Genomic DNA, 15,584 nt, shown 5'->3' on the forward strand with positions numbered 1-15,584 from the left:
ATGAATGGCTAAACCACCTACAGTCTTTCTACAGAAGGATGTTGTCATAAATTAACCAGGGCTGCTATAATCCCATTTTATGTAGCTGGTTTCTGGAGCCATTTGTTTCTCAGTTTCAGTGTGTTCCATTCAAGAAAACGTGAAAGACCATTGCCAGGTTATTTTGAGATGTCAATAGCAATAAGCTACAGCCTTGGGCTTGGAACTGCCAGTCGGACTGGTGATGTTTGTTGGACCCTGATGCCTAATGAGAGCCTAATGAGAGCCCAGAGAAACTGCATAAAGATTTAACTGCATAATATCAAATTATAATCAGGGTGAGTCATATATATTAAAGTCATTCGTCAAACAAGTAGACCATGCGTTTCTTAATTTATTTGCTATGAGATGTGTATAGACTAATTACATGCATGAGTAGAAAACAAATGCGCAGCCAGGTACTAAGCTGGTGCAGAATTAGTCACACATAAGTAATTAGTTGCAGGCAAGGCTTTAAAGTATTAATATTTAGTTGCACAGAGATAAACTGGTGTCTTTCAGTTCCCTGTAGAGCAGAGGCTTCCAGCTATTTTTCCCTGAAGGCCAAATTCCATGGGTGGGTGGGTGGGTGGGGGTCGATTGCGCTGTCTGGATTCAATTGTTTTTTGGTCAGGGTCTGGACCACAGTCGGCAAGTTGGTGACCACTGCCATATTGTGTGACTGTGTGTATAAGGGTTCCCACTGGCTTATATCAAGTACTTCTTGGGAAATGTTTCAAGAGAGGCATAGCTGATAAATTCTATCCATTTACTCTCGGCTGTTCTAGTAAGATATTCAGCTCCATGATACCAGCAGATACCTTGCTCCGCCTGCCCACACACACAAAAAAAATTAGATTAGCATGATAGGGGTCTGTGATCCTGTCTAGAAGGTTGTGGGGTCAGATCCCATGGCCAGCAGTAATAATGTTACCGTTACGCCACAGAGAAATTCCTATAAACTCAAGTGGTCCAGGGGAGCTGGATGCTCAATTTGGATAAAAAGCTCCGCTAAATGAATAAATGTAAATGTAACGGTTTGGGCTAAAGCATCTGCTAATGAATAAATGTAATGTATATCAGGCTACTCGTCTTGCATTGGTGTTCAGTAGCATTTGGATTAATTGGATTCAATAGGTTCAATTTTTTAGATGTGCTGCTATCGAGCCATATCCACCTAGGGAGTAATCACGGGGGGAGGTAGCATTTTTGTCGTTAATATTGCACCTTTTCTATTTAACAATTAGTACTGCATGCACTGGACAGCATCTCTCTACTTCCCCTCTTTGATGTGTAGCAGAAGCAGTCTAATGATCGTTTGAATGGTCCTCACCCAAGCGTGAGCCTGATAGTGTCACCACAGTGAGACCTGACTGTCTCTTAGAAGCAGGGGGATCTCACTGGCCACTTGGTCCAGCCACCAGTACAGTTTCTGTGCACTTCTGTTAAACGGTGAATTCTTTCGCCGTTACCTTTTTAACTGAATGATAGCTAGAATGCTCAAACATTTTTCAAAACAAGTTTTTTTTTGTTTTTTTTTTTACTTTGTTTGTCAATTATTGTTCCAGGGAACATGTGTGGGAGTCTAAGGTTGTCATTGAGCCAAATGCGTTTCCTGGAACAGTGCTGCGTTCCACTTTTGGCACCCAGAGAAAAGGCTTCAGGTTCAAAGCTTGAATTAATCAATTTTAGCCTTCCCATAATTTGGAATTCGTGACCCAATACTGAAAAGGAACATCAACTTCATGTATCCTAGAAAATAAAAGAAAAAGTGTTGCACCATGAAACAAGGGATGATTAAGGTACATTTTGTACAACCATGTGTTTGATTTTATATGTGGGTGTTTATTTGTCCACGACTATCCTGTGTCCACCCCCATGAACTTTTATTTGTATTCATGACCAGCCAAAACAAACTGTACCTTCTAACCCCTTTTCAGTCGCTGTCGCATGTACATACTCTTAGTGTTGCACTAACTTGAAACATGTTCATTCAATATACAGCACAAATGAATAGAACTCCATACAGTACCATGCAGAAATCTTAGGCAGGAAAATAAATGATGTCTAAATGATCTTCAGGTTTGCGTAAAAACAGAATTTTTTCTCAAAAGAGAAATTTTTTCTTAACCATCTCAAAACCTCTACTAAAATCACCGCTGTATTTTTTAGCAACTGTTCAATACACCCCATGCACCTTTTGGCTCAACCACAAGCACTACAATACATCACTGACTTAAGAGAGACTTAAGAGAATAATTTTATCAATTAATTAATTGAGCTGGATGAAATGTTGAGAATACATGGAATGGCGAGGCTGCCCCTGAGGAGAGGTTTGAGAACCAAAGCTGTGTTCATCTAGTTACCCGACAAGACATCACTAACTTTTTGGAGAAAAGAACAAATTTCAGGTAGTTTGTATTATGTTACTCTAAACATGTTGTAATGTTAAATTGAGTTTTTGTTTTGAGCAAATATATACTTGCTACACAGATAAATAGCTTTAAACATTTCCTTTGACTGCCTAAGACGTTTTGCATTCTTACAAACACAATAAATCAAACAAGTAATTTGAATGCGTAAAAATGTAATCTTTATTAGGCTTTTTATTCATCCTAGCTGCTATTTCTTGTTAACTATACTAACTTTCAACAGAGAAGATTTAACGTGGCGACGCAATGACAGACTAAATGTGGTGTGATTGCTAGATGACCTTCATTAAGACGTTTGTGACCAACAAAACATCAACAACAATCAGATACACGTCCTGACAATTATCCTTTCTGTGTTATTTCAAGAAAATGTACATTATGAAAAGGCTTAAAAAATATCCCGTTTGTTACATTTCATTAATCACATTCCTTAATACGACTCCTTATTTTATATCAGCACTTACAGCTGAAAATCCTGGGACAGTTTATAATTTAACCAATTTATACGGCTGGAAGGTGATACCTTGATATTAAACTTTATGCTCAGGAGAACGTCAACATAACCACAGGCATATAAAAGCGAGAAAACAGGGGCAGCCGATTCCTGTACCAACTGGGGTCATATGTTCTAGGGTTCAATGGTGAAATCATTCTGCTGACCATGGGATTTAAACTGGCGACCTTCTGATCATGAGCACAGGGGTCTAACCCACTCAACCACACACTACCCCCGTAAAAATGACAGGTTTGCTTTGTATGGAGACAGAACTACGTTTGTCTTGTCACCATCCACACATATGCCGCCGTGCAACTACGCAACCACAAATGTTCAGTTCATAGCCAAAAGGCTTCCTGATTGAGTTGCTTATGAAATTAAGCCTGTTATATGGCGGGTATGAGAAACAACCATTCAGGTGAAGATTTGTACCATAATCCTTAAACTTATCCTGCCAAGCCACTGACTGAAACAAGCATAGTCTGCAAAAACTAAACTGCAAGGCCTGAAAGAAACTTAATTTACTCTTTTCTTCAGCCCTCTGCTTATCATGGCACATTCCACGCGTGCCACTGAACAATTAATTAAACCGGAACAAATCAGGACAAATCCCGACATTAAAACCCCCACTGGCTGGAAATAATAATAATAATAATTTTAAAAAAAAAGCTTTGTCGAGATAATATTTCATGAGGCAGCTCTGCATAGTCAGATTTTCGTTTTCTTGCTGACGCGCAGTGCTGTGTGATACTGTGAATCAATGGTGGAGACCACCCTCAAATGCTCGGCAGTGATAGTGAAAGCAGTTATGTAATGATGCCGATAATAATTAGTGATCTCAGCAGTGACCTATACTGGGTTCAGATATGATGGGCGATAGCGGAGTGCAAAGGTGCGTCCTCTGCGTAAGTCTCATCGAGGAGGACTACAGAACAGACGGTGCACAAAGAGGGCATTTTTTCCCCCATCACATTAAGTAGGAATATCACTATTAAATGCAGAGATGGACAGTTCAGGTCCAGACAGTAAAAAAAAATCCGACCAGGATTTAGTTTCAACCAGCCAATTGAATACTCTTTGATCGAGACTCTTGATATGCAATTGATTAGCTGAAACAAAAACTTGGTCTGGATTTTTACTTTCTGGATCTGATCTATCCACCTCTGATTAAATGTAATATGTTCTTGAAAGCCACGATTAACTGGATCATTAATAACACAGAAGAAGGGCCAGTATCAAGCAGACGTGCTATTCGCGCCACACAAGTATTATAATAAGTATTATATATAATAAGCATATTTTAATAACTACCGGACAATCAAATATAAGATTGTTAGATGGATATTATTATAGCTGTGTATTTCAGTAGCTCCAGAGTAATCTAAATGTATTTCAGTTTTTGTGTGAAGTCACTCAGCAGTTTCCATTTAGTGCAGTGTTTTTATTTCATTAATAAGTAAATCACATAAGCCTCTTATTGGGCGCCGGACTACAGGAGGTTAATTCCTTAAGCAGAAAGTCAGAAGGATTTTTGTTAAAAGATGACTTGCTAGATGTTACCATTAATGTATAAACTGTCAAATTGGCATAATGTTATCCTGGACCTAAGTCAGTATAGATTAAGACAATGGAATCTGGGCATTTGAATATCTTCATGTAAACCTTTGATCTACTATTCACAGGATTATAAATTCTAGAACACATGCTCCAATTCTGGGTGTCCCCAGCAGCAAAGTATTGACGACTATAGGTGAAAATCACTGAGAGGAACGATGACGGGACAAATGGTGATAAATGAGCAAGGGAGGTGAGAGAGAAGTAGGAAGGAAGCATTTCTTTGAAAGATTCACATTCTCATCAGTTTTATTTTTTTCTCTGGTAAAATTTAACCTGAAAGATTTATAAATACCCTCTAGTCACAAGCCTTAGAATATTATTTCAGATATGGCAGCAGTCATTTTTACTACATTCAGCATTTGCTGTAGCATATAATGTTTTCTTGAAGCAGACCATACTGTGCGACATATTGCACATTTTCATTTGATTATTCGTTTTTTAATTACCGTTCCCTTCTCCCAGTTGCTAGCACAGCAGCTTAACACATTTTTTCCGTAATTTGTTACTTATCCAGATTAAAAATAATAATAATGACGCTAAGTATTAAACAAATGGAAACAAAAATGTAAGGAACGTCTTAAGAAATGGCAGTTGTTTTTGAAGACAACTGGGAAATGGATAGGTGAAGTAAAGTGAGAATATATCAACTCTGAGTGTTTGCTCTAATCCTGCCCTCATCCTACAGTCAGCCAGGCGTTAGCATAAAATCACTACGATTGAATGACTCACATCCATACAGTTCTGCTACAGGATATTTGCTGAAACACTCAACACCACAAGAAGACCTGCAAATAAGTCCAAAAGCACTGCAGGTTATGTTTCCATGAAGTATCGCTGTTTACTCCTGGACCACAGACATCAGCGATCCTAGTGATTAATAAAACTGAAATGCGATTCTATCTGTGATTTACTCTCTTAAATAAATGCAATCGCCAGCTTAGATACAACGGTCAGGACACCCTTGCTGAATGGGGGAAGGTTTAGGATTTCAAAGAAACGCAAACACAGCGGGACGGGGCATTAATTAAAATTAAAAAGCGTTTTCAAAAAGAAAAAAGCTGCATAACAACAGAGGTAAAAGGAAGATAATGATAAGCAAAGTCCAAAGGCAATTCAGCAAGTCAACAGTCGAGTCAATGATGCCCCTTTGGCCTGGTAGATTTTGCAGCAGACAGTGTAATTTGATTGACAATGGCTGCCAAAGGTGATAGTGCCACAGTGTTCTGTTTGTGTTTCAACATTCTCTGTTTATCTCTGCTGGCCAATTGCTCCATTACGCTCGGTCAGGGTTCCTCGATTGACCAGCTCCACAGATAACTTCATTTCACGCTCCTATCATGGGACCCTCCTTCAGACGATGGGACTGTTATCCTTAAATGTTAAGCCTTTCAAGGCAGATGTACTTATTTAGTTATTTATTTATTTGAAAACAAGGTTTGAAAACTAGCTATTGTATTAAAAGGGGCTACTGTATTCTTTTCAGGGATATTTTTTTGTATTTTAAAAATGTACTTTAAAAAAAAAAAGCAAGAAAAAAGAGAAAAGTTTATTTGTTTAATTCATAGCCAAAATGCATGAAAGAGACTGAAGATAAATAAGTAGTCAGGCAAGGCAAATAAACACAAACCAGAGAGCTGACAGACCATTCTGAGCATGTCTGTGTGATGCAGCCGGTGGCCTAACTTCCTCCAGGTGATCCGGCTTTTTGAGCCGCTCTTTTTAGAACCGTTTCAAGTGCCTTTGTTACGCAAAGAGGAATGCCCGTCTGATGTCTCTCCATTGTATAATCCAGGCGGGTCTTTTAAGGTGCAAAACACATTTACAGCACAGTGGGAAACTTTTTCAGAGTGGAAGAAAAACAACGCGAGACGCATTTTCACATCAGAGAATGGAACTGCGAAGCATCCGTCGCATTACCGAGTTAATTTCACAATCCACATTTTTGAAAGAGAGCGTCTGCAGAGTGAGGGCGATGGTGGGTGAAGGGGGGGGGGGGGGGGACACAGCAGGCGTTAGTCGCATCTCCGTGCTGCAGTCGGCAGTTTGTTTGTGTGTTTGCTGATTGCTGACTCTTCCTTCGGTGACCTTTGAACTCTGCTGTTGCACAGTGGGGAGGTGAGAGGCTGAGGTCCACCTCCACGCCGACATGAACGCGACCATCACCGCCGCCCATCCGCTTATAAAAGGCGCCCCAGCGCTCCGTCCTGCTACACTGACTCTCACAGCTCCGGCAACTACAGGTAAGAGAGGAACTCCAGGGCGAAATACAGCAGGGGGCTTGTAAGACGAGCGCAGGCGGCGCACATGAGTCTAAGAAGCTTGGAAGAAGGGAACGGAGTGATAGATGTGGGATTGTATGAAGTATAAAGTAATATTACATGGCTGGGAAAATGCAGAGAAAGAATTAAGGTGATCAGGTTTGTCCGTTTCAAGAAGTTTCTCGTTCTATGCCAGGGAATAATCGTATATGCCATTACTGTCTTGTGCAATTACACAGAGATCATTTTAGGGCAAGTGTTCCATAATAGCATTATGCTATTTGATGGTCAGATATGCGTTATAAAAATGGTGCAATGCACTTTCATTCTGCAGTTTCTTCCTAATGAATTTTTGTAATGAGATCATTAGATGGGTTAAAAAAAAAACCCTAGAAAGCAGGGTTTGTGTTTCTGAAGCGCTTTCATGAGCTGTAGTCTCTTAGGCCTTAACAGTTGTTTCTGTTTGTGGTCCTTTGGAAAGAAAGTGTGGGAGAGAATAAACAGTAGAAAGGGAGGATCTCAGATTTACACAAAATGCTGTCTTGCGAATTGGGAGAAGCAGGGTCCCAGGTCTATGGCCTGGAACTCAGTTCCATCTGTTGGAAGTTTACTTTTATCTGAGCAGGGATGCTATTAGCCACACAGTGACAAGCTGGACTGCGGTCTGAGGTCCATGCGATGCGCTAGCGAATTAGGCAGCATGAGGAATACAGAATAAATAGCAGTAGGGGGGGTAATCTTATTATAAGCCCTATAAATATGTGGTCAGGAGAGTCCTGCAATGAATAAGGATTATAGACACTTTTGGTAGTAACTGGCTAAGAAGACAAAGGACATTGGTTGTTGTTCTCCAGGGCAAAGTGCCTTGGTTGTAGAAGAATATACCAACAGAGGAATCGCTAATTACCTATAAGCACAGTCTGACATTTACCGTCTTTCACTTGGACCTTGTTGGCTTACTTACTGTATCTATCTTTTGCTCTCTTTCAGAGATCCACCATGAAATTTGTGGCTCTCGCACTGGCGGTCCTGCTGGCCGCAGGTTAGTATTGGTATCGGCTACGGCCACAGAATCTAGGAATAAAACAAAAAAAAATGCACCATCTATAATGATAAGCATCTACCACTTTATATATTATAATAGAGATCCTCTGCTGAACCTGAACAAGAATTCAACAAAGAATAAAATTAATGGGTGTAAATATGCTTCACAACAGTGCATCTGGAGTAATGCTTCTCTAAAGGCAGAATTAATTACTAGTATGTCTGTAGCACATGGCAACCCAAGACTCTTTATTTTTAAAACCAGGCGCCCATGCACGAGTCCTGCAGGCTGATGCCCCCTCCCAGCTGGACCATGTGAAATCAGTTGTAGATGTGTACCTGAATCAGGTGAAGGATTCAGTGAACAAGGCCCTAGATCATCTGGATGACACCGAGTACAAAGATTACAAGTAGGTCAATGTCCTACCCCATAATGGTCTTGCCCCCTATAAGTGTATAGCTCTGTCCTCTATTCTCGTATTATCTTGGACATGCCCGTAATAACTTAATTCTGTTCAGCTCCACCAGATGTCTCAGATCTTTCCTTCTCTCCTCCCCTTCCACCTCCATCACCCAATAGGCAATACGTGACTGAGGGCCTCAACAAGGTTCAAGACATAATTACGAAATCCACAGACACCGTGGTCCCCTACGGTCAGCAGCTGGCGGTCATGACCGAAGACATCCGTGCAAAGATCTTGAACGACATCGATGGCCTGCGCACACAGCTGGAGCCCCAGCGTGAAGAACTGCGCAAGGTCATCCAGAAGCATCTAGAGGAATACCGCGAGAAGCTGATTCCCGTCGTGAAGGAGTACTCAGAGAAGCATCGTCAGGAAATGGAAGCGTTCCGGGCGAAGATGGAGCCCGTAGTAGCCGAGTTGCGTGGGAAGGTCGCGACCAATGTCGAGGAAACCAAGTCCAAGTTGATGCCTATTGTGGAAGCTGTCCGTACCAAGGTGAACGAGCGCTTGCAGGAGCTCAAGGAAATGGTTGAGCCCCTTGCCCAGGAATACAAGGAGCACCTGACTAAGACATTCACCAACCTGAAGGACGGTAACCAAGACCTCCAGAACAAGCTAAAGCCCCTGGCTGAAGAAGTGAAGGAAAAGCTTGCAGCCATGTATAACGTCATCAAGGGCCACCTCCAGCCCTAAATGTGTGCCCACTCACCTGCCTCGCCAGTCAGTCTCCTACACTTTAATGGACACCCACAAACACATGCATAAGACACGCTTTGCAAGCACCACATCGGAAACACCTTTGTGTCACAATTGTGGCAAATAGAAACAAAAAAAAGACAATGATCTGATTGACATAGTCACACATTATAAAGCTTGCTCTGTATTGGTGGCAGGTACTGATCTGACCAGTGGTGTGATTCCTGTGGGATGTGAGGGCAGTGCGTGCCCAGCCACCGTGTTTGATGTCTGTACATCCAAACTGCTGCTTGAACCCCACCCTGCTGCATGGGTTTTTCTTTTTTAACCTTTCAGCCTTGTAATCTTCACCCCAGACCTCCAACCGATAACGTTTAACCAATAAAATCTATATCATTTAATACCAAGTGTCTTTGCCGTGGGTTATTTATTCATTGTTCTTATCGCTATTGCTGGACTGCAGTGCTATTCACAGGATTATGAAACATCGAGGCAAAGCTGCGGGTTTTAATGCAGTCCCAAAGAAAGAACACCCAGTGACCTGTTCACTCCGTGATTCCTTACGTCTATGCTACAGTGAATTGTTGACATGCTGTTAAATGACTAAGTGAGTGATGGTAATGAAATGAGAACATTCCTTCTTGCACTCATGTCTTGTGGTGATGTGCGGCTCAGCAGGTTGGGACGCTGTGTCTGTAAAGGTTGTTGGTTCAAATCCCTGGGTTGGGTGAGTGGTTTCCCTGTTGGGCCACTGAGCAAGGCCCTCAACCGTGAGCCTGCTTTTTTGCAATTGTGCCTGCTACATAAGTAAAATACCTTATTGGCTATATGCTTCTTCTCCCTCCATAGGATACAGGCATTAGTTAGCAACATAATATTTGCCAGACATTCCCTTAAAGTCATAGTAGACATAGAAATGGAATCATCTAACCCATTTGACAGAAATCAATCTGGTTTTTGTTTGCTGAGCCCCTGTGGCTCATACTTAACACACCAGAAATGGACCCTGGCTTGACACTGCACCATACACCTTGTTGTGATGGAGATTAAATCTCCTCCATGGGCAAATAAGCTACTATAACACATTTACCAGGCTGCTGATGAACTCCCAGCTGAAATGCATTCAGGAAATCAAAGCAGTCAAAAGAAGTGTGTTTGAGCCTTTTCATATGAATATATAACGTCATACAGTGAAGGACTTCAAGGGGCAGTGATTACACTGGTTTTCCAGAGAACGTAATTCACGATCAGCACCGGCAGATATTCAGCCAATACATCACGCATATGAAAGTTATAAACATCAATTAAAAAATGTCAAGGGAAACCCAAATCAAGATTACCACATGGCTGGAGTATGGCTGGAGTATGGCCAGAGTATGCCCGGAGTATGGTTGGAGTATGGCTGGAGTATGCCCGGAGTATGATGCAAAATACGGGACAAAATGCTGCACTGTTATTTCAACACATTTCAACTATGTGCCATTAATGCAGCAAAATAAAAACAAGCAAACTCTACCAGAAGGGTCAGAGGACTGACCTTTGGGAGACTGGATGCTGTCACATCTGTCACAACATAATTATAAGTGGGTTGATTAATGAGGGAAAATAATGAATCCGCTCTTTTATTGACAAGCTGAGGCATGACTTTAGGAAGCGTTTTTTAGGGAGGGAGATGGATTAGGGGCTGTAGGCACCCCTAGGTTGTATACATCAGCACCATCCTTTCACCTGCTCTCTTATCTGCGGCAGGGGGCACAATTAGCAGCTTTTGTGCTTCAGGCACAGAAAAACATCAGAAATCATACACAAACTAGGATTACTATTAGGTGGCGGCAAGGAAAATACAAGCCTTTTACCAACGCTGACGCAACCAAATCACCTGTTCTCAAGATTCAAATCTAAACCATTTAAAGTGATGTTAAATGCATTTTATCCTTTTATTTTATCTTGGCAAAATGAACGTGTTGCTGTTTGTCGCGCATGAGAATCGGAGAGCTGGCAGTTGGCAGCATCTCCAAATGTTGCATATAGGGTCAGTATGTATGGCAGGACAATAAAGTCGATCTATGTTTAACTCAGAATGTTCACTTTACTAATGATTACATTGGACTAAGTGCTGTTCAAATGCGTTCGATATCTTCGCTATGTGCAAACCTTCGTCATTAGGAAAACTTGAGCCAAAGGAATATCAAACCAGGCATGAGCAACTTTGAAAAAATGGTGATAGATGCCCCCTTCTCACTGTGCCCTTAGCCCCAGGGTATCTGTGATTCTTCATGTCTGATTGTCAGGCCTTATGGGGAAGGATGCTTATTAGTAGATTGTGACTATCCAAGATGGCTAGAGGGCTGACGTGCTGCCTCACCCAGGACACGGGAAGATTAGAGTTCAGACAGACCAATGGAGATCCTGAAGACTGATGTCCAAAGATTTACATCATTATTCTTGATCCCCTTGATTCTTGTTTGGATTTTACTTGTGGGCCTGGAGGGTGTTTGCACAGTGTGTTCCTGTGAAGGGTTTTTTTTTTTGGAAATACAATTAGTTCAGTGTTGAGTGGTGCCAGACAACTATGCTTCTTCATGATTAATGAACTTGTAGTAAGAATGAATTGATTTTTATTAGGCAACACAAACAATTTTGATGGCTTAATTGCTGGTAGGATCAGGTGGTTTCGTAACCACCTCTCCTGGCGCTATAAAGAGCAGAGCCGCCCGCCGTTGCATCATCGCAAATGGGCCTGCTGTCAGAGGAGACCGGTCCAGACAGAACCAGCTAGTTGTGCTGTCATGAAGGAGATTCTGCGGCTTGTTGAGCCTGACACTGATATTTGCAATAGCATGAACGCATCCAGGAGCTTGTGCGTGTGCTAGGATGGCATTACCTTGTCATTAGCGTCACACAACAAAACATCTCCGCATGCCCTGGAGATTCTGTGAGAGCTACCGAGGCTAACAGAAGTGGCGCTTTTGGCTGTTCTTGCTACCGTTAGCGATGAGTTCATTCTAAATAAGAAAGGAGCTGGAATAAATCAAGCGACTTGGATGTCTCAGAAAGGTAGCTTTCAGAAGCGGCTAAGATTGAGAAACAGCGAGTGATTGCATTGACACAGCTTATTAAAGGGAAGGCTTTTACACAGCTGCAGTCTGATAAAGATGGATACCCAAAAAACATCTGAGGACATACAGCAACTTCTTTTACCTATTTATGGTGGCCGGGCGGCAACACCCAGCTGGACAGCAAACGTCATTCGGCAGAGAGACCCAGAGATGGAACAGTGGGAAGAATCACCCTACGGATCTGGACCTGAAGGACAGGCAGGCAGATGGACGTTGCCTTTGAGTTCTACAGCCATGGAGTGTCTACCCACAGCTCACATGGATGGTAGAGAGGCTCCATCTTTGTTAATTACCTTTGCCCAGAGGTGGGTAGCCCAGGTCCAGAAAGTAAAAATCCAGACCAAGATTTTGTTTCAACCAACCAGTTGAGCACTCTGTGACGTGACGGTGACTCCTTATACTGAACTGGTTGGTAGAAAATCCTGGACTGGAACTTTACTTTCTGGACCTGAACTATCTGCCTCTGCCATTGTCTAATTATTCAAAATAGATGCTTGATCAGTTTGCATGTTGTCTATGATTTGCATGTAATGTATATCTATCTATCTATCTATCTATCTATCTATCTATCTATCTATCTATCTATCTATCTATCTATCTATCTATCTATCTATCTGTGGGCTCGTATTGGTTTTCTCTAGTTACACCCACCCTCCAAAAATGTCCTATTCAGAAGACCCTCTGACTGTAAAGTTGCCGGTAGTTCGTTTGTGTGACACACCATGCCAGATATCGGACATGGGCCGGCTGCCCAAGGTGTCCCTCAACTTCCTGGCATAGGACCTAGGCTCAGTGTATCCCTGCACTGGAGAAGCAATTATAGAATATGGGCTATTATTTACTTGCAGAATATCACAGTACATCTGTACATTCATTACATTCATTACAGTTATATGCTGTGTCTATTCTTTGGTCTCCCGTGTTGTAAATTGCTGGACGTTTTTATTTAAACCCCCCTACTCGCTCTCTTTATTTGTTTGTCTCTGCTCTGATGGTACCATCCTCTCAGCTTTCCTTCATCTCTCATCGAATACTTACAGTGTTCTGCCCGTTGTCAGTGTTTCTATCTTGTGTAACTATTCTGGCAGAATAGTTGGAAATTATCTTGCTTCCTAACGCACAGCAAGTTCTAATGTGTTGTCAAAAAAAGGCTATAAAATCTTCATGCAACAAAACACACTGATAATTCTGTCCAAGTCACTTAATTCCGTCTAATATGTAATACATCTACTAACAGGAAATACAAATAGAGATACATTGAGTGTCATTTTCACAGCTTTAACAAGCAGAAATACAAAATTGCTAACGTCTCACTCTTATCTTTCCCTCTCTCTTGCTGAATCAAATTCCTTCCTTGGGGGGGGGGGGGTTTTCCATCCTCTCGGCTGTTACAGAGGCCGGTAATAAGTGTGTCAAAGTCCCCCAAGTTGCCGGGGTCAAAGTTCAACTGGAGATGAGTGCACTGTGGAGGCAGTTTGACCAGCTGGGTATGGAAATGATCATCACTAAGGCAGGAAGGTTAGCATGTCGGGCATATTGGCACCACAAATGTACAAAAGAAGCCTGCATGTAAAACATCTGATTTATTATTATTGCTTGTCAGGCGGATGTTTCCCACATTTCAAGTCCAGATTTCTGGAATGGACCCAGCAGCAGAGTACGTTCTCCTGATGGACTTCATCCCTGTAGATAACAAGAGATACAGGTGGGAATCCTCATTCCCATGGAGCAGCGTCTCCCAACACGGTCCTCGGGACCCACAGTCGGTCCATGTTTTTACTCCCTCCCAGCTCCCTGCACCCCCGTAGGGAGCTGAGAGGGAGCAAAGATGTGGACTGTCTGTGGGTCTCCCAGGACTGGATTGGGAAACACTGCTATAGAGACGCATAAATGTTCATCTTGAGCTGAGTTGGCCGTTGACGCGGCCTTCTCCATGTGGCCTCTCTGATCAATCCCTCTCGCTCCCCACCTCGTTCCCCAAGGTATGCATTTCACAGCTCGTCCTGGCTGGTGGCAGGACAGGCAGACCCTGTGATGCCGGGCAGAGTGCACTTTCACCCTGACTCCCCTGCCAAGGGCGCCCAGTGGATGAAGCAGACCGTGTCCTTCGACCAGCTGAAGCTCACCAACAACCTGCTGGATGACAACGGACACGTGAGTGTACCCCCCCGGGCGAACGCGCGGCTCCTTAATTCCCATGGAAACCAAACTAATACTGTATATTACGCATTTATGTGTGCAGATAATGTTAAACTCCATGCACCGGTACCAGCCCCGGTTTCACGTGGTGTTTGTGGACCCACATCACAACTACCAGCAACATCCCCACCGGAACTTCCTGACCTTCTCCTTCAGTGAGACTCGCTTCACTGCTGTCACCGCCTACCAGAATCACAGGGTACTGTTCCAGCATCCAATCACAGTCATTCTCTGTCTGTGACCTTCTGACAGTACCAAAGCATAGTGCTGCAGCTCTAATGACCAAGATTCCTCATAAGGGTCTGTTGAATTATTCAGGAAATTTCTGCAGCTGATCATATTTATTGGTTCAGGTCTAAAAATCAAACACTATAAGGCAAACTTGCGCCTGTAAGCTTCAGGTTAGGCTCTGGGCCCTCCGTGAACCTGAACAGGATAAGCGGTTAAAGAACATGGATGGATGGAATAAGGCACACTCTAAAATGATCCATTTGGAAGACTCTTGCAATCATTAATACTTATTATATTTTATATAAACTTTTGTTCGTTTCATTATCTCTCCCCTTCGTTCTTTTTCACCCAATCAGATCACCCAGTTAAAGATAGCCAGCAACCCATTCGCCAAAGGATTTCGGTCCAATGACACAGCTGAATGGTAAGATGCGGACAGGCTGCATGATAGGTATATATTTTTTCCATTACTTGGGAAATCTCAATTGTGAAATTCCTGAGATTTGTGAAGGTGCGTGACTTGAGGATCAATTAATACCAAAAATTATATCGTGTAACTTAATTCAATGTCAAAAGAATCAGTAACACTTTACTTGTGGGAACACAAATAATGCAGTAGTACAGTCTTACTTAATGTATTAATTACCCAGAAACTAAGTGTTAGTTACATACTGATCCCAAGTTTGTTCATCATTTATCAATCATAACAATTCATGTGTTTCGTGCAGTTACATATTTGTTCATGATTTGTACTTGAGTAGTGACCGAGTAACTAAGTTATTTGTGCACCTAAGGTAAAGTTTTCCATTGTTTTTAACCAATATATGTGACTACATATATAAATATTATAGCAGGGGTGGCCAATCTTATGCTGAAGGGGCCAGTGTATATGCAGGTATAACCTTTAGGTCAGCTGTTCAAACCCAGATGTGAGGAATCTTCAGCCAATCAATCCTCTAAGTATGCTGTATTTACCACAGAGGTCAGAACTCGGACCTGAGAATGACGTC

The 15,584-nt window shown here is 42.2% G+C and overlaps 2 protein-coding genes across 2 annotated transcripts; both read left to right on the plus strand.

Moving 5' to 3' along the window:
* The first annotated feature begins 6,700 nt into the window (after positions 1 to 6,700).
* LOC125712087 (apolipoprotein A-I-1-like) lies at positions 6,701 to 9,426 on the plus strand. Its single transcript, XM_048981724.1, has 4 exons — positions 6,701 to 6,803; positions 7,812 to 7,863; positions 8,131 to 8,275; positions 8,446 to 9,426. The coding sequence occupies exons 2-4, from the start codon at positions 7,821 to 7,823 to the stop codon at positions 9,020 to 9,022; spliced, it is 765 nt and encodes a 254-aa protein (XP_048837681.1). The 5' UTR covers positions 6,701 to 6,803; positions 7,812 to 7,820; the 3' UTR covers positions 9,023 to 9,426.
* A 2,457-nt stretch (positions 9,427 to 11,883) lies between these two features.
* Positions 11,884 to 15,002, plus strand: LOC125712011 (T-box transcription factor TBX1-like). Its single transcript, XM_048981587.1, has 6 exons — positions 11,884 to 12,409; positions 13,539 to 13,662; positions 13,748 to 13,849; positions 14,127 to 14,298; positions 14,387 to 14,542; positions 14,931 to 15,002. Exons 1-6 carry the CDS (start codon positions 12,181 to 12,183, stop codon positions 15,000 to 15,002), a joined length of 855 nt encoding a protein of 284 aa, XP_048837544.1. The 5' UTR covers positions 11,884 to 12,180.
* The last annotated feature ends 582 nt before the right edge of the window (positions 15,003 to 15,584 follow it).

The sequence above is a fragment of the Brienomyrus brachyistius genome, chromosome 17 (genome assembly GCF_023856365.1).
Source record: "Brienomyrus brachyistius isolate T26 chromosome 17, BBRACH_0.4, whole genome shotgun sequence".
In the NCBI taxonomy this organism is placed as follows: Eukaryota; Metazoa; Chordata; class Actinopteri; order Osteoglossiformes; family Mormyridae; genus Brienomyrus; species Brienomyrus brachyistius.

Bases quoted from the DNA above. Each gene is read 5' to 3' on its own strand.
- LOC125712011 (XM_048981587.1), top strand. From the start codon at position 12,181: ATGGATACCCAAAAAACATCTGAGGACATACAGCAACTTCTTTTACCT. The intron at 14,299-14,386 runs GTGAGTGTACCC...TTATGTGTGCAG, and splicing joins TGCTGGATGACAACGGACAC to ATAATGTTAAACTCCATGCA. The intron at 14,543-14,930 runs GTACTGTTCCAG...TCACCCAATCAG, and splicing joins CCGCCTACCAGAATCACAGG to ATCACCCAGTTAAAGATAGC.
- LOC125712087 (XM_048981724.1), top strand. From the start codon at position 7,821: ATGAAATTTGTGGCTCTCGCACTGGCGGTCCTGCTGGCCGCAG. The intron at 7,864-8,130 runs GTTAGTATTGGT...TTTTAAAACCAG, and splicing joins GGCGGTCCTGCTGGCCGCAG to GCGCCCATGCACGAGTCCTG. The intron at 8,276-8,445 runs GTAGGTCAATGT...ATCACCCAATAG, and splicing joins ACCGAGTACAAAGATTACAA to GCAATACGTGACTGAGGGCC.